Genomic DNA, 22,133 nt, shown 5'->3' with positions numbered 1-22,133 from the left:
AGAATGTTCAGCTCGGTGTACTGAAAGAACCTGCAGGTAGACAGACGATGGAGTGTCCGACTTACCCCAATTTCTAAGGGACAAGTCACATGCCGGGACATGAGCATGCCAGGGTGGAAGGGGTTGCTTTGGTGTTTGGGCAACCCTGTCTACCTTTATATTAAGTTCTTTGAGTAGCTCTTGGACACGAATACCAAAAGGATGATTGGCAGTCTTACGGGTGTTGTACAAATTTTCCCATCGTGGCTCAAAAACGGTTAGCCACGTAGGGTGGTCTGGCAGGGATTTCAGTTTTAGAGCGTAGTTTAGAGACAACTGCTTACGTCGAAGCAATAATGGCGGTTCGTTTGCTTCGACGTATAAGCTCTGGACAGGAGATGTGCGATATGCTCCAATAGCGGTACGGAGAGCCAGATGATGGACAGGATCGAGCCAACGAAGTACACTGTCTCTGGCCGAATTGTATACCAGGGACCCGTAATCCAGTCTGGATCGTACAAGTGCACGATAGATGCGTAGTAGGGTGCATCGATCCGCACCCCAAGATGTTGAGGAAAGAGAGCGCAGAATATTTAGCCCTCTTGTGCACTTTGTGCGGAGTTGACGGATGTGATCCAGAAAGGTCAGCTTTTTATCGAATACGAGTCCTAAGAATTTTGTGTCCGCTGCTATTGGAATTACATTTTGTCCGAGCTTTAATTCAGGTTCAGGATGAAGATTACGCTTACGACAAAAGTGTACGCAAACGGTCTTCTCCGGCGAGAACCTGAAGCCATTAGCAAGAGCCCAGGAGTTGAGGCGATCGATAGCTTTCTGCAGTTGTCTTTCAATAACCCTCATGTTGCATGACTGACAAAATATGCTAAAGTCATCAACATAGAGGGCACAGTTTACAGTTGGAGGAAGTTGTTCTGTGATGGAATTCACTTTGATGGCAAAAAGCGTGACACTTAGTACTGATCCTTGTGGTACTCCCTCCTCTTGGCTGAAGGAACGAGAGAGTGAGGATCCCACACGAACTTGGAAAGATCGATTCGCTAAAAAGTTTTTAATAAAAATGGGGAGTTGCCCCCTAAGGCCAAGGCTATGCAGATCTTTCAAGATGCCAAATCTCCAAGTTGTGTCATACGCTTTCTCCATGTCAAAGAACACCGACACCAAGTGTTCACGTTTTAGGAAAGTATCCCGGATGGATGCTTCCAATCTAATAAGATGGTCCAGAATGGACCGGTTCCTTCGGAAGCCGCACTGTATGTTGGAGAGAAGGTCATTTGATTCTAAATACCATATTAAACGAGAATTAACCATTCTCTCCAGGATTTTGCACAGACAGCTAGTCAGAGCAATAGGGCGATAGTTGGTGGTGACTTTTGGATCCTTTCCTGGCTTAGGGAAGGCAAGAACGATCGCCTTTCGCCAGGAATCCGGAAACTGCCCTTCAGTAAAGATTCTGTTATACAGAAGGAGCAGACAATCCATAGATTTTGGTGAAAGATGTTTAATCATGTCGTAATGGATGCCATCTGGTCCAGCAGCACTTGCTTTGGAAAGAGCGAGGGCTCTTTTCAGTTCCTGAATAGTAAAATCCCCGTTGTAGGGATAGAGGCCCTTGGACTTAAAATTAAGTGCTTCTCTTTCCAGTTTATGTTTCAGGACCAGGAACTCTGGGGAGTATGAGGATGTTGCGGAGATGTTGGAGAATGTTTCCCCAAGAGCATTGGCTATTGCAGTCGGATCTGCAATAGCGCATCCATTATAATCTAAGATTGAAGAAGGGTGGGATGTATATTTTCCCTTCATTTTCCGGATTTTATCCCAGACTACCTTAGAGTTGGTAGACTGGTTAATAGATGATGTTGTTGTTGTTGTTGTTGTTATGGAGGCTTAATGGCACATAAGCATCTATGGCTATAATGTGCCTATTCACTTGTTATTTTAAGAGATGAGGAATTTCCATAAAATCAAAAGAAAATTTTAAATCAGAAATTATTAAAAAGTCCAGTTTGCTTGAGGAAGTCAAAAAATTCAGAAATATTTGCCTTATCACCAATCAGATTTTCAAGAGTTATTGGTTTACGATTATTTATCAGTGAGATCAAGGATGAAACTCTGTGTTGTTTATAGTAGGGGCAGCCAATGAGAATATGTCTAACAGTTAAGATGTTAGAGCAATGAGTACATTGTGGTGGATCGTCCCCTGTGAGTAAATAAAGATGTGTCAGATGAGTATGGCCTATTCTTGCCCTTGAAAGGACTACTTCTTCTCGTCTCGATGTACGGACACTGGAACGCCAAAATTTCGGATCTTGTTTAAACTGAAAGAGTTTATTATTAGTCTGAGAGTGCCAGAGTGCTGTCCATTGTGATAGGCAAGCAGCATGAACGGTTAGTACACAATCTGATGCTGGAACAGGGATATTGGTTAAATCAAAGGTAGTTGGATTTTTTGCAGCTTTATCAGCCAGTTCATTGCCTAAAATACCGGAATGGGCGGGTATCCAACAAAAAGCAACCAGTTGTTGACGTTTTTTGATTTGTAGTAACAAGCTTCTGATTTCATCTAGAACAGGGTGAACTTTATCTTCGCAATTACTTAGCGACATGATTGAGCTGAGGGAATCAGTATAAATAACAGATTTTAAAGAACAGTCAGAATAGAGATTTTCTAAAGCAAGTTTTATTGCATACAATTCAGCAGAAAATATACTAAAATCTGATGGAAGGGATACTGATACAACTGTATTTGGAAACACTGCAGCTGCTCCAACATTTGAATTAGATTTAGAGCCATCTGTATAAATTTGGTAGAAATCAATATATCTTTGAATGTGAACATCATGAATTTGTTTGAAGTTTGTTGCTTGCAAAGTATTCTTTCTCCATTGGCAGAGGTAAGTGTCACATGTTGGAAGAGGAGGAGGAGCCCATGGTGGTTGAGCAAAGGTTGGTATCTGCTGTACTTTCCGGATGGAAATATTCCAAACCTGCACCAGTTCAAGAAGGCGAAGACCAACTGGTTTAACTATGCTGGGTTTGTTTCTGTATAGGTTTTCTAATGGTGGGTTTAAAAGGTATGACTGAACGGGATGAGAGGCACAACTTTGTATCTTGACAGCATATTTCAATAACAGTGTTTTCCTGCGTAAAGTTAGTGGGGGCTCATGAGCTTCTATGTAGAGACTATGTGCTGGCGACGTTCTGAACGCACCAATTGCAATTCTCAAAGCACTGTGTTGAATAGGATCAAGCCAGCGTAATGCACTCTTTCTGGCAGAATCATAGATTGGAGCACCATAATCGAGACGAGATCTGATTAATGCCTTGTACAACCGAAGCAGGGAGGTACGATCTGCACCCCACGTTCGGGCAGATAAGGCTCTGAGTATGTTTATCTTTTTCAGACAGGAAGTCCGTACATTTTTAATATGATCTAGGAAATTTAATTTGTGGTCAAGGATTAATCCTAGAAATCTGATGTTAGTAGCGATTGGGATGGAGACATTGGAAATTTGAAGTTCAGGATCCGGATGAAGTTTTCGTTGTCTGCAAAAATGTATTGCAGTTGTTTTCTGCTGAGAGAGTCGGTAGCCGTTGAGGCTGGCCCATTGTTGTATTTTATTTAGTGAAATTTGAAGCTGTCTTTCAATAGATCTCATGTTTTGGGAATGGCAGGAGATGGAAAGGTCATCTGCATATAGATAAGTCTCAATTGTGTTTGGAAGCTGTTTGGTGATGGAATCAATTCTAATAGCAAAAAGAGTGGCACTCAATACTGATCCCTGTGGAACACCTTCTTCCTGAATGAAAGTTGAAGAGAGGGCATGTTGGTATCGAACTTGAAATGATCTAGTATGTAGAAAGTTCTTAATAAATACAGGAAGGTTGCCACGTAGTCCGAGAGAGTACAGATCACTAAGTATACCATGCCTCCAGGTGGTATCAAATGCCTTCTCTATGTCTATTGAAACCATTACTAGATGTTCATGTTTGACAAAAGCATTACGGATGGCAAATTCAGCCTTGACCATAAGGTCTAAGCATGACCTGTTTTGACGAAAGCCATATTGACTACGGCTCATTAGCTCTTCCGACTCGATGATCCAGATGAGTCTTCTGTGGATAATTTTCTCAATAATTTTACTGAGGCAGCTTGAGAGAGATATGGGTCTATAGCTATATGGATTGGATGGATCTTTTCCAGGTTTTAGGAATGCCAAAACTGTAGAGTGATGCCAGGAAACTGGAAAAACGTTTTCTAAAAATATACGATTGTAAAAGACTAGGAGGAGATGCAAAGCTTTGTCATTAAGATGTTGTAGCATGACATAATAAATCCCATCTGGTCCAGCAGCACCATTGCGGGCTGTTCTAATGACATGTAATAGTTCAGAATATTGCAGAGGTTTATTATATGGGAGAAGGTTTGAAGTTTCAAAATTAATACCATGCTTTTCTTTAGTGTTTTTAATTCTTTGGAATGAGCTAGTATATGCTGATGTTGATGAGATTTCTGCAAAAATATTGCCCAAAGCATTGGCTATATCTACAGGATTAGATATATCTTGCCCATTCCAGGAGAGGATTGGAGAAGGTATGGTAGGAAACTTACCAGACAGCTGTCTAATTCTTTTCCATATTATTTTGGGATCAGTATTTCTGTTAAAACTGGATGCAAAACGGGTCCAGGATTCTTTCTTTGCTTGCTTTTGTATAAAGCGTGCTTTTGCCCTTAATTTCTTATAATTAATGAGATTGACTGTGCTTGGGCACTGCCGAAACAAATTCCAGGCTTTATTTTTTGCTCTCTTTGCTGTGGTGCATTTGTTATTCCACCAGTAATTATAATGTTTTCGGCCCGGCGGATTTGATAGTGGTATCGTGTTTTTGGCCACATTTAGAAGATGCGACGTGATGTATTCTGTCACATCATCAATATGCTGGTGGCGGATTTTTTCCTCGTCAAGGTCAATTGATGACTGAAATTTTGCCCAGTCTGCTCGGACAAATTTCCACTTTCTGCACGGTTGAAATGAAGGAGCCTTTGCTTTCAGAAATTTGCATACTATTGGGAAATGGTCACTGCCCATGGGATCGTTTATTACATACCACTCTATGGTTGGGACTAGTACTGGTGAACAAATTGAGAGATCTATTGCTGAGGTGTGTCCTGCTGGGAGCTGTACGTGTGTCGGTGCACCTGTATTGAGTACAGTGAGATTTAGTGCCTCCAAAAAACTTTCAATTAGTCTACCTCGTCTATCCAATTTAGTAGAGCCCCATAATGGGTGGTGCCCGTTAAAGTCCCCTAATATACAGAAAGGTGGAGGTATCTGTATAAAGAGGTCTTCAAGATCTTTTAAAGAGCAAGTACAGTTTGGTGGTAGATAGATTGAGACTAGTGTTATTGTACCATGGGGAGTTATACGAACAGCAACAGCTTCTATTTCAGTTTGGAGTGGGATATGTTTTGATGGGATCTTTGAATGTACTAGTATTGCCACACCACCATGGGCAGCGTTAGCAGTATTTCGATCTCTTCGATAAATCCAATAGTCCTTTATCGAAGGAGAAATTTGTGTGGTTAGGTAAGTTTCCTGTAAACAAAAGGCAACCGGAGAATATTGGTTAATTAGGTATTGAATATCGTCTGTGTTGGAACGAAAGCCTCTGCAATTCCATTGTAAGATGTTGTGGTTCATTTTGGTTTAGTTGAGGATGAATCATCTGACTGTTTTTTGTTTGAAGAGGATTTTTTTCGGTCTTTTTTCGGGAAAGTAGGGCGTCCAGTATCCATCGTGTCATTTGCGTGAAGTTCTAGTATGGGTTCTTCATGATCTGGGTTTACATCTACTTCCATACTACTGGCTGATGATTCAGGTTTATTCTTATCTTTAGCAGTTTTAAGTTTTTCTTTGTTATGCGGAACTGTCCGAGTCTCAATTGGGAATTTTTCTGTGTTATTTGAGACTGTCTCAGTATCATTTGGGATACTAATTGGGGTGTTGGTGGCATTGCTGGTTTTCGTTTTAGAATTTTCTTTTCCTGTGGTTGATATGGTTGCTTTAACCCAATTAGCTAGCGAGACGTTGGGCGGTATCGACACATCTGTTTGAATTGCAGTTGTATGAAAACTTCGGGTTCGAGAGGCATAAGATGGACTTGGCATGGTCAGCATTATTTGTCTGCGTGCCTCAGTATATGTGACTTTGTGTTCTACTTTATATTTTTGGATATTCCTACCTGTTTTCCACATTTCACATGTTTTAGAAAATGCGGGGTGATTGCCTTTGCAGTTGGGGCAAATGGGAATTGCGGCTGGACAATCTGCCTGCATATGATCCTTTGCTCCACAAATAGGACAGATGGCGTTACCTCTGCATGCCTGCTGTGAATGGCCATATTTCTGGCATTTAAAACAGCGAAGAGGATTTGGGATGTATGGACGAATTCGGCAGTTTAAATATCCAGCTTTTACTGAGGATGGCAAATCAGGAGTACTAAAAGTTAAAATGATGGAACGAGTTGGAATGAGATTTCCATCTTTTTTTGTCATTATTCTTTTAGCGCTGATTACCTTTTGGTTGCTAAGTTCTTGTACTAATTCATCCTCAGACACAGTAATTAAGTCCCATTCTGTGATGACACCCTTTGATGAATTTAAGGTATTGTGGGGAGTAACAGATACTGGCAACCCACCAAATGTCGTTGTCTTTAATAGCCACTCCGAATGTTTTGTGGTAGCTGTTTCAATCAGGAGATCTCCGGATTGGAGTCGCTTTACCATTTTTGGTGATCCTGCAATTGATTCTAGATGTCTTTGAATCACGAACGGAGATAACTTACCCACAGGCTGGGTAGACAGAGAGTGCATCACCAAAAAATTGGGAATATCTGAACAGTGTGTTTCTGTTCGAAGCCTTTTGGGTTGGCTATTTTCCTTGTCTTCATTACCATATTCTGGTCTTGAGCTTGAAGGCTCTAAGGGTGGAAAATTTGTAGAATCCATGATGGCTCCTTTTGGCCCTGGGGGATTATCTTTTCCACCCAGGTTACCGGCCCCGCCACGGGGAGGCAGGAGCAGTGCCACGAGGTGACCAAGCGGCTGGGTTAGTAATTAGTATTTATAGAAAAAAACAGAAAGGTGGATTCCCTTTCTGGGCCTTTCCCTACTTCTTGTAGAGTGAAAGTGCTACTGAGATATATAAAGAAATCAAGAAAACGGTTTTTGAAACAAAAATAGAATCTGTTTGCTCAAATACTCTTTGCAGAAATCGCTTTTAGAAATGCACTACAAATCGCTTGGCCACGGAACGCTTGGCACCCGGGGCCAATAGATGATGTAAAACGGATCCACGATTCCTTTTGACTCTGACGACGGATGTAGCGTGCTTTGGCTCGTGCACGTTTGAAGGCTATAAGGTTGTTCGTGGTAGGATATCGGCGAAATATCCCCCACGCTTTGTTTTGAGCCTTTTTGGCTGCTGTGCATTGTGAATTCCACCAAGGTTTGGGAAATGGTGGAAACCGGGCTGATGTTTTTGGGACAGCAGTAGCAGCTGCGTGGACAATGATTTCTGTGATGTACGTTACTGCGTCATTGATAGGCTCCTGACTGACTGTACTGAGTTCAAAATTTGCCTGATGTTGGAAGGCATTCCAGTCAGCCTGATCAAACTTCCACCGTGGTAACCTTAAAGGAAGACACGGTCTCCCACTGTGTAACAAGGTTATCACAGGGAAGTGGTGATTCCGTATGGATTCTCCTCCACTTCCCAGGTGAGTGAAGGGAGTAGAGAAGGGGAGCAGATAGAGAGATCAATGGCAGAAAAAGTACGGGTAGGCATATGGAAGAAGGTGTTTGTTCCAGTATTTAGAAGGGAAAGGTCATTGTCATTGAGCATACGCTCTATGACTCGTCCCCTTCCGTTGATGTTAGCACTACCCCACAAGGTGTTATGTCCGTTAAAATCCCCGAGAAGTAAGAAAGTGGGAGGCAGCTGCGTTAGAAGATCATCAAGGTCTGCCTGGGAGATGTCAGTCCCAGGTGGCAAATAAATAGAGCAGACCGTTATTAAAAATCCCACTGTAAGGCGAATTGCAACAGCCTCTATGCTGGTTGTAATTAGCAAGGGCTGAACTGGGGTCTGATTACCCACAAGGATAGCCACTCCTCCATGAGCAGGACCATCCGCAATTCTATCCTTACGAAAGATTGTGATACTATGCAGGGTGGGATCATCATTTGCCTTTAGATAAGTCTCCTGCAAGCAAGAGCAAACTGGCTCGTGCTTTTGCAGGAGGGCCTTGATGTCATCAGTATTTCGCCGGAATCCACGACAATTCCATTGTAGGAATTTAGCCATTATTTTGGCTTGTTGGGTCCATCAGGCGGCTTCCGAGGTGCTGAGGGCTTACTTTTATCAGTCTTGGCTTTGTCTTTTTTGGGGAAGAATGGACGATGTCCCGTGTCCATTTCTTCCTCCGCAAAGAGTTCCAAGACTGATTCATCCTGTACCTCCTTGTTCTCTACATCCATTGTTTCTGGTATTACGGGTGACTCTTCAGAACGTTTTTGCTCTTTTTTACCACTTGGTTTTGGTAGTGGTGCAGCACTAGGAGGTACGGATATAGGAGTGGCAACTGATTGTGTTTTTTTGGTGGGCTTTTGTGAATTTAATAAATAGCGTGCAATCGGAGTGAATGACTCTTTCGGTGGTATAGTCATCTCAGTTTGAGTACCGATAGTGCACTTGGCAGAAACCTTCTGAGCATAGGAAGGTTTCCCGCTATTTATTGGTTCGATACGTTTTCTGGCCTCTGGGTAGGAGATATTCAGCTCTGTTTTCAGTTTTTGGATTTCTTTTTCATCCTTCCACCGCTGGCATGCTCAAGAATAGGTGGGGTGCTCTCCTTGGCAATTAATACAGATCGGTTTTGAAGCTGAACATTCCTTGCTCTCGTGGTCTTTAACACCACATCGAGCACAGGCAGGGTTACCACGACAAGATGTTTGTGAGTGGCCGTATTTTTGGCATCTAAAACACCGCAGTGGGTTTGGGATGTAAATCCTCACTGGGCAGTTTAGATAGCCTGCCTTGATGGAACTTGGAGGCCTTGGGGTATTGAACATGAGGATAAGAACTCGGGTAGGGACGAGATTCCCATCCTTTCGTATCGATATTCTTTTCACAGCTGTCACTCCTTGGTCTTTCAATTCAGAGCAGATCTCTTCTTCAGAAACATGAAGAAGGTCCCACTCTGATATAACACCACGTGAAGAGTTCAGAGTTTTGTGGGGGGTTACGGTGATAGGTATTCCCCCTATGGATGTAGAGTTTAAGAATTTTTCAGCTTGTTTTGTGCTGGAAGCTTCAACTAAAAGATCGCCAGAACGCAGTCGTTTAACGGATTTTGGTGACCCTGCCAACCCTTCTAATCCTTTCTGGATAAAGAAGGGTGACATCTTTCCAATTGACTGTTCTCCGATGGAATGGAGAATGAGGAAGAGCGGTGTCACTGATGGTGTTGGTGTATCCTCAGTTCTGGCTCTTTTTGCAGAAGTGTTTTCTTTTTCATCTTCTCGATTAGGTAGGGGCCTTGTTGGGGACCCAGAAGAAAGGGGATTTAAATTACTCATATGAGTAAAGAGAAAATGTCTGATGCCTAAGTACCTCACCCACCACGGAGCCCTACGAGGGGACGCCCACTCGTGAACTAGCAGGTACTGCGTACACGAATGGGACGCCGAGTTCGCTTAGAACACCATACCCACGTTACCAATAAGTCTTTATCCCGTCCCAGGACCATAGGGAGGGAGGCTTATTGGAACGCAGTTGACCCTAGCAGTATAAAACCACCCGCCGATTGATCCCAGTCGGGCCGGTCCGGGACCACCCGTCTTGTCGAAGCAGGGGCCAAAGTGGTGTATTGAAGCTGGGCCCCTCAACCACCAGGATCCCCCTTTCCGCTTCCACGGGTCGCGGCGCACGGCTGCACACGCCGGATTTCAAAGATGTAACCCTGAAACCAAGGTATGGGCGTTAGATCCCAGTGATGCTAATCTGGAAACCCAGCAGCGTCACTGGGAGGTCCCCTCACCACGTACAGGTGCCCACGTTGAGGGGTCTGACGGCAGATATATCGTGCTTTGGTTCGTGCACGTTTAAAGGCTATAAGGTAGGTCGTGGTAGGATATCGGCGGAATATCCCCCACGCTTTGTTTTGAGCCTTTTTTGCTGCTGTGCATCGAGAATTCCACCAAGGTTTAGGAAATGGTGGAAACCGGGCAGAGGTTTTTGGAACAGCATTCGCAGCTGCTTGGACAATATTTTCTGTGATGTACTTAACTGCATCATTGATAGGCTCTTGACTGACTGTGCTAAGATCGAAATTTGCCTGATGTTGAAGGCAATCCAGTCAGCCTGATCAATCTTCCACCGTGGTAACCTAAAAGGAAGACATGGTCTCCCACTATGTAACAAGGTTATCACGGGGAAGTGATCGCTTCTGTATGGATTCTCCTCCACTTCCCAAGTGAGTGAAGGGAGCAGAGAAGGGGAGCAGATAGAGAGATCAATGGCAGAAAAGTTACGGGTAGGCATGTGGAAGAAGGTGTTTGTTCCAGTATTTAGAAGGGAAAGGCATTGTCATTGAGCATACGCTCTGTGACTCGTCCCCTTCCGTTGATGTTAGCACTACCCCACAGGGTGTTATGTCCGTTAAAATCCCCGAGAAGTAAGAAAGGGGGAGGCAGCTGCGTGAGAAGATCATCAAGGTCTGCCTGGGAGATGTCAGTCCCAGGTGGCAAATAAATGGAGCACACAGTTAATAGAAATCCCACTGAAAAGCGATTTGCAACAGCCTCTACGCTGGTTGTAACTAGCAAGGGCTGCACTGGGTCTGGTTACCCACAAGGATAGCCACACCCCCATGTACAGGGCCATCCGCAATTCTATCCTTTCCAAAAAATGTGATGATGTGCATGGTGGGATCATCATTTGCCTTTAGATATGTCTCCTGCAAGCAAAAGCACACTGGCTCGTGCTTTTGCAGGAGGGCCTTGATGTCATCAATATTTCGCCGGAATCCACGACAATTCCATTGTAGGAATTTAGCCATTATTTTGGCTTGGTGGGTCCATCAGGCGGCTTCCGAGGTGCTGAGGGATTACTTTTATCAGTCTTGGGTTCTTTTTTGGGAAAGAATGGACGCTGTCCCGTGTCCATTTCTTCCTCCTCAAAGAGTTCCAAGATCAATCTTTGGGTACGTCCTTCTGCTCGACATCCATGTTTTCTTGGGTACTAGGGGGGACTTCCCCTTTCTTATTCTTTTCTTTCATAATTATCTTTGTTACTTGTGGAGCATTAGGAGGTACCGATATAGGAGTGGCAGCTGATTGGTCCTTTTGTGCAGGTTTTTGAGAACTTAAGAGATACCGCGCGATGTGAGTGAAAGACTCCTTTGGAGGAATGGTCATGTCCGTCTGAGTTCCGACGGAACATCTCCCTGCTACCTTCTGGGCGTAGGTAGTTCGGTTGATATTCAGGGGTTTCACCGATTTCCGTGCCTCATGGTATGATATATTTAGCTCTGCCTTCAGCCGTTCCATTTCTTTTTCTTCTTTCCACCTCTAGCATGCACCTGAGTAGGCCGGGTGTTCGCCTTCACAGTTAGTACAGGTGGGTTTTGCGGCTGAACATGCTGTTAATTCGGTCCTTTGCACCACATCGAGCGCATGCAAGGACTCCACGGCAGGCCATTTGAGAATGTCCATATTTCTGGCATTTAAAACACCGTAAAGGGTTTGGAACATATGGACGCACTGGACAGTTGATGTAGCCAGCTTTAATCTCATCAGGAGGTTTGGGAGAGTTAAAAGTCAGGATAACACTCCTGGTTTTAACAATTTTTCCATCCCTTCGCCAGTGATTCTCTTGACGGCAATAACTCCCTGTGGTTTTAATTCAGAGCAGATTTCCTCCTCGGTGTGGTCGAGAAGGTCCCACTCCGAAATGACACCTCTCGATGAATTTAGTGTTCTGTGTGGTGTCACAGTTATAGGGATTCCTCCGATTGATGTTGTTCGGAGTAGATGTTCTGATTGCCTGTCATTTTTAGTTTCAATTAAAAGGTCTCCAGAACGAAGCCTTTTAACTGATTTGGGTGAACCTGCTAACCCATCTAACCCTTTTTGAATAAAAAAGGGTGACATTTTACCAATCGGTGTCTCATTGGTAGAATGCATGATTAAGAACCTTGGGACTGGCCCTGATGGTAATTCGGTTCGCTGCCTCTTTGTAGCAATAATGCTATCTGTCTCTCCGTCTCTGTTTTCAGATAGGGACCGGGTTGGGGCCCCTGAAGGAATATATTTATCAGGATTCATAGAGATTTTTATATGGTTCAGTGCCCGGGCTGCCCACCCACCACGGAGCCCAAAGGGTCGCCCACTACCCGGCATGCAATAAATGCGCTCGGGAGTGGGACGCCAGGGCTACCCAGACACTATACCCGCACCGCCGCCAGCCTGAATCCTGTCCCTCGGACCATGAGTGTAGGGACGTGGCATTGACACGGTTGACTCTCGCAGGCGAGCCTACTAGCCGATTGATCCTAGTCGGGCCTTCCAGGACCACCCGTCTTGTCGAAGCAGGGGCCAAAGTGGTGTATTGAAGCTGGGCCCCTCAACCACCAGGATCCCCCTTTCCGAATTTCTACGGGTCGCAGCGCACGGCAAACACGCCGGATTCCATTGATGTAAGCCTGGATCCTGGGCTGTGGATCCCAGTGATGCTAGTCTGGAAGTCCAGCAGCGTCACTGGGAGGTCCCCTCACCACGTGTGTGTGTGTGTGTGGTATGGGTGTTTAATGGCGCACAAGCTGCTGTGGCTATATTGCGCCTAATCATAAGAATGTTCAAAAAATTCAAATAAATAAATATTTAATGTGAAGATAGTTCAATCTCATTTCATGTCAGAAATTAATCATAGTTGTTCATACATTCCTATTTGTTTCAAATAACAGAAAAGTTCATTAATATTTGCATTTTCACCAATAATATCATTTAATGTTATCCGCTCTGGGAGATTTGCCAGAGAATGAAATGTTGAAGTTCGATGTTGTTGATAATGTGGACAATCTATCAAAATATGTTTCACGGTTAGATGTTCAGAGCACTGTGAACACTGAGGGGGATCATCGCCTGTGAGTAGATGGAGGTGTGTTAGATGGGTATGCCCTATTCTAATCCGTGCGAGTACCACTTCTTCTCGCCGTAATGTCTGAATGCATGAGTGCCAAAATTTTGGGTTCTGTTTGAACTGGAAAAGTTTGTTACTTGTTTGTTTATGCCATAGCTCTGTCCATTGTGCATGGTATGCTGTATTAATTATAATATTATAATCATAAACTGGAATAAAGACAGAGGTTAAGTCTAATGTTGACGGATTTTTAGCAGAAATATCAGCCAGCTCGTTCCCTTTGATGCCTGAATGTGCTGGAATCCAGCAAAAGGTCACTCGTTGCTGACGATCTTTAATTTTTAACAGCAAATTCTTGATTTGATTTAATACAGGGTGATCCTTATGAGAGAGATTCTGCATTGCTCTAATTGAGCTGAGAGAGTCGGTGTAAACTAAATATTTTGCAGAGGGATGAAGAGTCAAATTATCAAGAGCTAATTGTATTGCATATAATTCCGCTGAAAAGCTGCTGTACTCAGGTGGAAGAGAGGCTGATATGATAGCAGAGGGAAACACTGCTGCTGCTCCAACAGTTGAATGAGATTTGGAACCGTCAGTATATATCGGTAAAAAGTCAAAATAGTTTTGAATATGGCTAGCATGTAGTTGTTGCACATTCAGAGTCGGTAAGCAATTCTTTCCCCATTGGAGAAAATAATTATCGTAGGCTGGTTGAGGAAATGGAATCCATGGTGGGTGAGAATAATTCTTTCTGTGCTGCCTACTCTGGAGAGGAACATTCCAATTTTGTGCTATTTCAAGGAGCCGTAGGCCTGCTGGTCGTATTTTATTTGGTTTATTTCTATAGAGATGAAATGGTGGATTAAAGAGATATGGTTGGATGGGGTGCAGAGAACTGTTTTGTATTTTGGCTGCATATTTAAGTAGTAACATTTTTCTGCGGAGGTACAGAGGGGGCTCATGGGCTTCAATATATAGACTATAGGTTGGTGAAGTCCTATAAGCACCAAGGGCAATCCTCAGTGCATTGTGTTGTACAGGATCGAGCCAGCGTAATACACTCTTTCGGGCAGAATCATAAACTGGGGCACCGTAATCCAACCGAGATCTAATCAGTGCTCTGTATAAGTGCAGCAAAGTTGTACGATCTGCTCCCCAAGACTGGGCAGAAAGAGCTCTTAGCATGTTCAGCTTTTTCAGACATGTAGTACGTATTACTTTAATGTGCTCAAAGAAATTTAACTTGCTGTCTAATATTAATCCCAAGAATCTAATATTGTTGGCAATCGGGATGGTGGAATTTGATATCCGAAGTTCAGGGTCTATATGTAATTTACGTTGATTACAAAAGTGGATAGCAACTGTTTTCTGATGGGAAAGCCGATATCCATTGAAATCAGCCCATTTTTGAATTTTATTGAGGGACATTTGCAATTGCCGTTCAATAGATCTCATGCACTGGGAATGGCAAGAAATGGATAGATCGTCAGCATAAAGATAGGCTTCTACAGTATTTGGAAGTTCTTTGGAAATGGAATCAATTCTAAGGGCAAATAGGGTTGCACTCAAAACCGACCCCTGTGGTACTCCTTCTTCCTGCAAGAATGTAGAAGAAAGGGAGTTTTCGTATCGAACCTGGAAAGAACGGCTCTGGAGGAAATTCCTAATAAATATAGGCAGGTTGCCTCGTAGACCAAGATTATATAGGTCACTGAGAATGCCATACCGCCAGGTAGTATCGAATGCCTTTTCTATATCAATGGAGACCATGACAAGGTGTTCGTTTTTCACAAAGGCATTGCGAATTTCAGATTCCGCCTTGATCATCAGATCTAGAGAGGACCTATTTTTGCGAAAGCCATGTTGACAATTACTCAGTAGTTGTTCAGTTTCAATGATCCAGCTGAGTCGACTGTGGATCATTTTTTCAAGAATTTTACCAAGGCAACTTGACAGAGAGATTGGCCTGTAATTATTAGGATTGGAAGGATCTTTTCCAGGTTTCAAAAAGGGCAAAACTGTAGCATGGTGCCAAGAGGTTGGATAAATATTTTCCAGGAAGATCCGGTTAAAGAAGACTAGCAGCATTTGTAAGTTTTGCTCATCGAGATGTTGCAGCATGACATAATATATGCCATCTGGCCCAGCTGCACTGTTTCGTGTTGTACTGATAGCTTGTAGAAGTTCACAATATTCAAGAGGCTGATTATATGGAAGTGATAGTGAGGTTCTAAAGTTGATGGGCCTCTGTTCGGTGGAGGTCTTAATTTTTTGGAATTGCGGAGTGTAATTTGAGGCAGCAGAGACTTCGGCAAAGGTTTTACCCAAGGCATTCGCTATATCTAGACGACCAGAGAGTTCTTGCCCATTGTATGAAAGAATTGGGGAAGGGTTGATTGGAAACTTCCCAGAAAGTTGTCTAATTTTCTTCCATATTAATCTGGAGTCGGTATTTCTGTTGATAGTACATGCAAACCGAGTCCAAGAATCTTTCTTGGCTTGCCTGTGAATGAACCGCGCTTTTGCCCTTAACTTCTTGTAACTAATTAAATTAACTGTCGTTGGAAATCGACGGAATAAATTGAATGCTTTATTTTTTTCCTTCTTTGCTTTCGTGCACTCTTCGTTCCACCAGTAGTTGAAGTGCCGTCGGGTTTGGGGGTTTGATAATGGAATTGAGTATTTTGCTGCAACTAAAAGATGGGATGTTATATAATCAGTTACTTCGTCTATAGGTTGTAGCTGAATAGTTTCTTTGTCCAGAATTATTGCTGATTGAAATTTCGCCCATTTGGCTTTAGAAAATTTCCATTTTCTGCAGGGTTGGTCTATTGGTGATTGTGTAGTTAGCAGGTTACAGACAATTGGAAAATGGTCACTTCCCATTGGATCATCCATAACGGACCACTGAAGGACTGGAAACAGTATCGGAGAACAAATCGAGAGGTCAATTGCGGAAGTCTGTCCAGTAGGTAACTGTATATGGGTGTGTGTACCAGTATTAAGAATGGTAAGGTTTTGTTTGTCTAGTAGAGTTTCAATCAGTCGGCCCTGTCTATCTAATTTAGAGGATCCCCATAAAGGGTGGTGGCCATTTAAATCCCCTAGCAAGCAGATTGGGGAGGGTAGCTGTACTAAAAGTTCTTCGATACCTTTATAAGAGTGGGTATTGTTTGGTGGCAGATAGACCGAGACTAGCGTAAATGCAATCTCAGCAATCAGACGCACAGCAACGGCTTCAATTTGGGTTTGAAGTATGATTTGGCTAGAAGGGATCTTTGAGTTAATCAAAATAGCTACACCACCACGAGCAGAGTCAGATGTATTGCGATCTCTTCGATAAACTGAGTAGTTTTTTATAGAAACAGAAATTTTAGCAGTTAAATAGGTTTCCTGGAGACAGAAACCCACTGGAGAGTAGCGTCTAATTAAGTACTGAATGTCATCAATGTTGCCTCTAAAGCCTCTACAATTCCACTGTAAAATATAAGGCATTATTTGGGTTTAGAAGAAGCTGTTCCTGACGTGGCTGTCTTGTGGCGTTCTGGCTTTGGTTTATTTCTTTTTGGAAAGGTGGGTCGACCTGTGTCCATATCTTCTTCTTCTTCTTCTGCAAATATTTCAAGAATGGGATCTTCCTGTTTAGATGAGTACTCTTGATCCATCGATGTTTCCTGAATACTCTGTTTTGAAGTTGAACTGGGAATATTTGGAGTAGTAGCAATCACTGGTGAATGAGGAGATTTTGCTGGGATCGTAAGAGGCGTATTACTTGCTTGGTCTGAGTGCTTCTGGATATTGGACTGCTGCTGAGAAAGAACAGCTCGAGCCCAGTCAGAGATTGATATGTTGGATGGAACAGTAACATCAGTTTGCGTGGCTTTTTTTTTTTTAATTTTTTTTGCAATACTGGCATAGCTACGGTTAGATATACTGGGTGCAATTAATTTTCTTGCTTCCTGATAAGTAACTTTGTTTTCGACTTTATATTTTACAATTTTTTTCTCCATTTTCCACTTCTCACATGTTTTAGAGTAAGCAGGATGGTTACCCTTGCAATTAGGACAAGTCATTTCTTTTGCTGAACAGTCATTTTGATTGTGATCAGAAGAGCCACAGTTGGGACAGGCTGGGTTCCCTCTGCATGCCGTCTGAGAATGGCCATACTTCTGGCATTTATAGCATCTCAACGGATTAGGAATGTAAGGACGAATACGACAATTTAGATATCCTGCTTTTACTGATGAGGGTAGATTTGGACTGCTAAAGGTAAGAATGATATTTCTGGTGGGTGTGAGTATATTGTCCCTTTTAGTCATAATTCTTTTGACAGCAATTACATTTTGCTCATTTAGCTCTTCTTTAATTTCTTCTTCTGTCACATTCAAAAGGTCCCAACTAGATATAACACCCTTAGATGTATTTAGGGTTGCATGGGCAGTTACCTTTACTGGAATTTTTGCAAAGTTTGTCACTTTCAGGAGTTTTTCAGAATGCCTACAGTTGACAGTTTCTACTAGTAAGTCCCCCGATTGCAATCTCTTAACCATCTTGGGAGACCCTGCAATACTTTCCAAGTGTTTTTGGATAAGAAAGGGGGATAGCTTACTAAGAGGCTGTTCTGATAATGAATGCATTATTAAAAATGCAGGAAACTCGGTCGCAGAGGAAATGGTTTTTAACCTCTTTGCATGTGAAGAGTCATGTTCCTGTTCTGTGTCTAGCCGACTGCTTGTCGGTTGTAAAGAAGGAAACATATTTTGTTCCATTTTGGCTCCTTTTAGCCCCTGGCAGATGAACTTTTCTGCCAAGGTTACCGGCCCCGCCACGGGGAGGCAGGAGCAGTGCCTGGAGTGACCAAGCGAAATTAGTAGGAGTTAATCTATTAAATATGAAAAATAAAGAAAGGTTACTTTCCTTCCTTGCTCTCTACCAGTACTTTTGATAAAAGAGCTACTAAATAAAAGTATTTCTCAACGAGAGGAACGTAAAAGAGAACGCAGAATTCACCAATGAAAAAGTCGCAGTGAAAGCACAAAGAGAAATCGCTCAGTCAATCGCTTGGCACCCGGGGCCCCCTCACCACGTACAGGTGCCCACGTCGAGGAGTATTTTACAGTGTCGTATCGTTTGGTACATTCAGTGCTAAACCACTATAGTTAAACGGTTGGTCTATTTCTTTTAAATTCTGGATAGTTTTTAAATTTTTACAAGCTATTAATATATATATATATATATATATAAATAACAATTCGACGAATTAACCTTTTTAAAGGTTACCAGAATTTATCTTTCTTGATGTTTTAATCTTTTCTTGGCGCAGTATAATCGCAGTCGTTTTTAGGCCAATAAAATAGAAAAAAATCAGCATTTATTACAAATGGAGAAAGTTTGCTAATTGGCCGGTCTGATGAGGAATGTAATATTAGAAAGTGTGTAGTGATAGTCTGGGTCACATCTTTCTTTTGTCTCTTGCCAGTAGATGCGATTCGATCGTCTTGCTGCCAATTGTGTTCAGTTTGATCCAAATGAAACCTGATTTGTAGAGTCCAATTCTGCTCCTCTTTGTCCCAAAAGGATTATTTTTTCCTTTCAAGTTTCCAGCCCCGCCCGGGGTGGGGGGGGGCAGGGCAGTGCCACCTAGTGTCCAAGCGCCTGGAGAGATTAGTTTGTTAGTGAAAAAATTAATTAATACACTAAGAAAAATGTGATTTTTCTTCCTGGGTTCTTACTCAACGTGTGGTAAATTACTTTTACTTATGACTTACATAGAATTGATCCGATGTAATGCAGGAATGAGAAAATGCCGCTTTGAGGAGGAGATCCACCGGACTGGCTGAAAAAAAAAAATTGTTTTATTCCCTTCAGAGCAGGTTTGACGTGTACACGTTAAACGGATAATTCATAGAAATATCAGTTTAATGTGCACATGTCGAAAACATAGTATTTAAGTAACAGAGAAAGGAAAAAAATATTTGATTTGATTTAAAAATTCTTGGCGAAAGAGTTACTGCGGCTAAAATGCGCCTGTAAGATTTTATATAACGGTTTTGTTCTAATTCGTATATTGCTGCTAATAATTTCCAAGAGTAACAGAGAATGACTATAGCTTGCTTTAGAGATAATATTTAGTTTTATATTTGATTATAGTAATTTATTTTCTTGAGGAACTGGAAAACATCTGCTATATTTTTTTCTCTCTTCCAGTATGGTTTTGAGAGTGAGTGATGTTTGATTAGCTCTTTGAAGGAGTTTCGGCGCTAATCTGCAAAAGCTGGACAAGTAATCAATACATGATCTACTGTTTGTTGTGTGTGACAGATAGGGCATAGGGGCGTATCCTCTCCTCGCAAAAGATAAGAGTGACTGAAATCCGTGTGTTCTATCCTTAATCTAGGAAGTATAACTTCACCGCGTCTATTTTTCTGAATGCTGGATTTCCATGGTTGGAGTAATCTTTTAATCTGATGCAATTTGTTAGTGGTAAGTACTTGCCATTGCCGCTGCCAGTGATGTATCCCACTGTGATCAATAACGTGTTTGTAGTCTCAGAAAGGGATATATTCTGAAGCAGAAATATTGTTGTTTGTTTGTTTGGCAACTCTGTCTGCTTGCTGGTTACCATGTATTCCGACATGACTTGGGATCCAGCAAAATCTAATATTACGACGTTGTTCAAGGAGTTTTGATATTTTGTATTGAATCTGCCGTTGTAGTGGATGATTGTTAGAACTGATATTTTGTATTTTGTCATATAACTACGGGAGTCAGTAAAAATTATGGTGTTTTGAAAACTGGTCGATTTCGTCTAGTGCTAACCTAATGGCTTGCAGTTCTGCAATATAAATGCTACAGTCTTTTGGGAGTTTTTGGGCCAATGTGATGTCAGAAAAGTAAACTGCCTCTCCCACATGACAATCAGTTTTTGATCCATCTGTATATAGAAAGCAATGATCTGAAAATTGTGCCTTATAAGCTTGTTTGTTTGTTGCTTGGGTTTTATTGGCGCATTAGCGAATAAGGCTATAATGCTGTTGTTGTTGTTGTTTGGAGTTTAGTGGCGCAAGAGCAACTTCGGCTATATTGCGCCTGTTCAAGTTTTGTTATTTCCTGTTATATTGTTACTGATTTACCATATTATATATGATTAGTTAAGTTTATTAAGCTGAGGTATGAAAGGAGTTCACTGACGTTTGATTTTTCTCCCATAATGAGTTCAAGGCTTAATGGTTCATTTGAATGCGATTTGGAAGCTGATTGGCGAGCAATTTGGTATCGTGGACATTCTAAGATGATGTGCTTCACTGTTAGTGTGGTCAGACACTGAGGGCATTGTGGAGGATCGTCTTTTCTTAGGAGGTAAGAGTGTGTTAAATATGTATGTCCGATGCGAAGTCGGGCGAGGATAACCTCTTCATGTCTGTTTGACCGAAAACTTGATTTCCAGGATTTCTGCTGTTGTTTGATTTGGTATAATTTATTGTTTGTTTGAGATTTCCAGGTCTGCGTCCATATATTTTCAGAGGCTTTTAGATTGATGTTTTTAAAGTCATTGAGCGGTATTTTATGCAAGTGAGAATTTTTGTTAGACGGATTTTTTGCAGCATCATCCGCACGTTCATTGCCTAGTATTCCAGAATGTCCAGGAATCCAAGTGAATCTAACTCTTTGGTTGGTTTTTGTAAGGTGTGATAAGGAGGAAAGAATTTTTCTTACATACGGATGAGATGGACGATCTTGTGTCTGTAAAGCATATATTGCTCTTAACGAGTCTGTGAAAATGATACTTTTTACGGGGGAAGTTTTGGCAATGTGATCTAGGGCGAGACTTATTGCAAACAGTTCAGCGCTAAAAATACTGCACTCTATGGCTATAATGCGCCAAAACCTGGTCATAAAAATTAAATTTTCAGTGGCCTAATAATTTAGGTCACTAAGTCAAGGTATGAAAACAAGTATAAACTAAAATATAAATATCAGCAAACAAGTAACTATAATAAGGTAGATTTTTTAAATGTGACTAAAAAGATTTACTGATGTCAAAAAGCAAAAAACAGCAGACACATTGTCATTGTCGGATAAAATCTGAATGAGTTTGGTTTGGTTTTGATTTGATTTTATTGGCGCATTAGCTGCTAAGTCTATGATGCGCCAAGACCAGGTCATTTATAAAACATTTTAAACTTTCAGTGACCTAATTAGGTCACTATGTCAAAAAGGTATAACAAATATATAAAAGAACAATGTAAATTTTATATACAATTAAAAATATTTATTAATTTTAAAAAAGCTAAAAACAGCAGACACTGTCATTGTCAGCAAAAATCTGACTGAGTGTATATGGTTCAGTCAGACGATTAAAAGCAGTAAAACGGATATTGCTAAAATCTGGACAGTCAATTAAAATGTGCATAATTGATAATATTGTGCCACAGGACTCACACATAAGAGGGCCGCAGCCCTCAGCAAAAACGAATATGTCAAATGACTATGTCCTATGCGGGTCCGGGCAAGAACAACTTCCTCCTTACGATTCCTGCGCAGACTAGACTGCCAGGGTTCAATTACAGGCTTTATACGATATAATTTATTCGTAGTCTGTCTATTCCATGAATCTTGCCATTGGGAGTGTATCTTCTCGTTATTATTTGCCTGTAGTCTGTATAGGGGACTAACAGGCAGCGGTTATTATTGGGAGTTGCTGATTTGGCTGCGGTGGCAGCCAAATCATTTCCCCTGATCCCAACGTGGCTGAGAATCCAGCAGAAGCGGATATCATATTCACATTCACGGAGGAAGTGAATTTTCCGCTGGATACTAGACAGAACTGGATGAGAATTATACCTCACAGATATTAAAACCTGTAACACGCTAAGGGAGTCGGAATATAAAATGAACCGTTGGTATTGGCATTTACTAATGTGATCCAAG

The 22,133-nt window shown here is 41.9% G+C and overlaps 1 protein-coding gene across 1 annotated transcript in view; it reads right to left on the bottom strand.

Moving 5' to 3' along the window:
• The window catches only part of LOC150089478 (uncharacterized), a 706,048-nt gene that overhangs the window by 438,495 nt on the left and 245,420 nt on the right, over nucleotides 1–22,133 (bottom strand). The window contains exon 4 of the mRNA XM_090389998.1: nucleotides 18,971–19,038. Within this exon, the coding sequence (XP_090246124.1) occupies nucleotides 18,971–19,038 (68 nt within the window). The remainder of the gene's footprint in view (nucleotides 1–18,970; nucleotides 19,039–22,133) is intronic.

This window comes from Mastigoproctus giganteus, chromosome 2 (assembly GCF_048544385.1).
Source record: "Mastigoproctus giganteus isolate SK-2022 chromosome 2, ASM4854438v1, whole genome shotgun sequence".
Taxonomy (NCBI): Eukaryota; Metazoa; Arthropoda; class Arachnida; order Uropygi; family Thelyphonidae; genus Mastigoproctus; species Mastigoproctus giganteus.
This window is presented reverse-complemented; position numbering and strand designations above follow the sequence as displayed.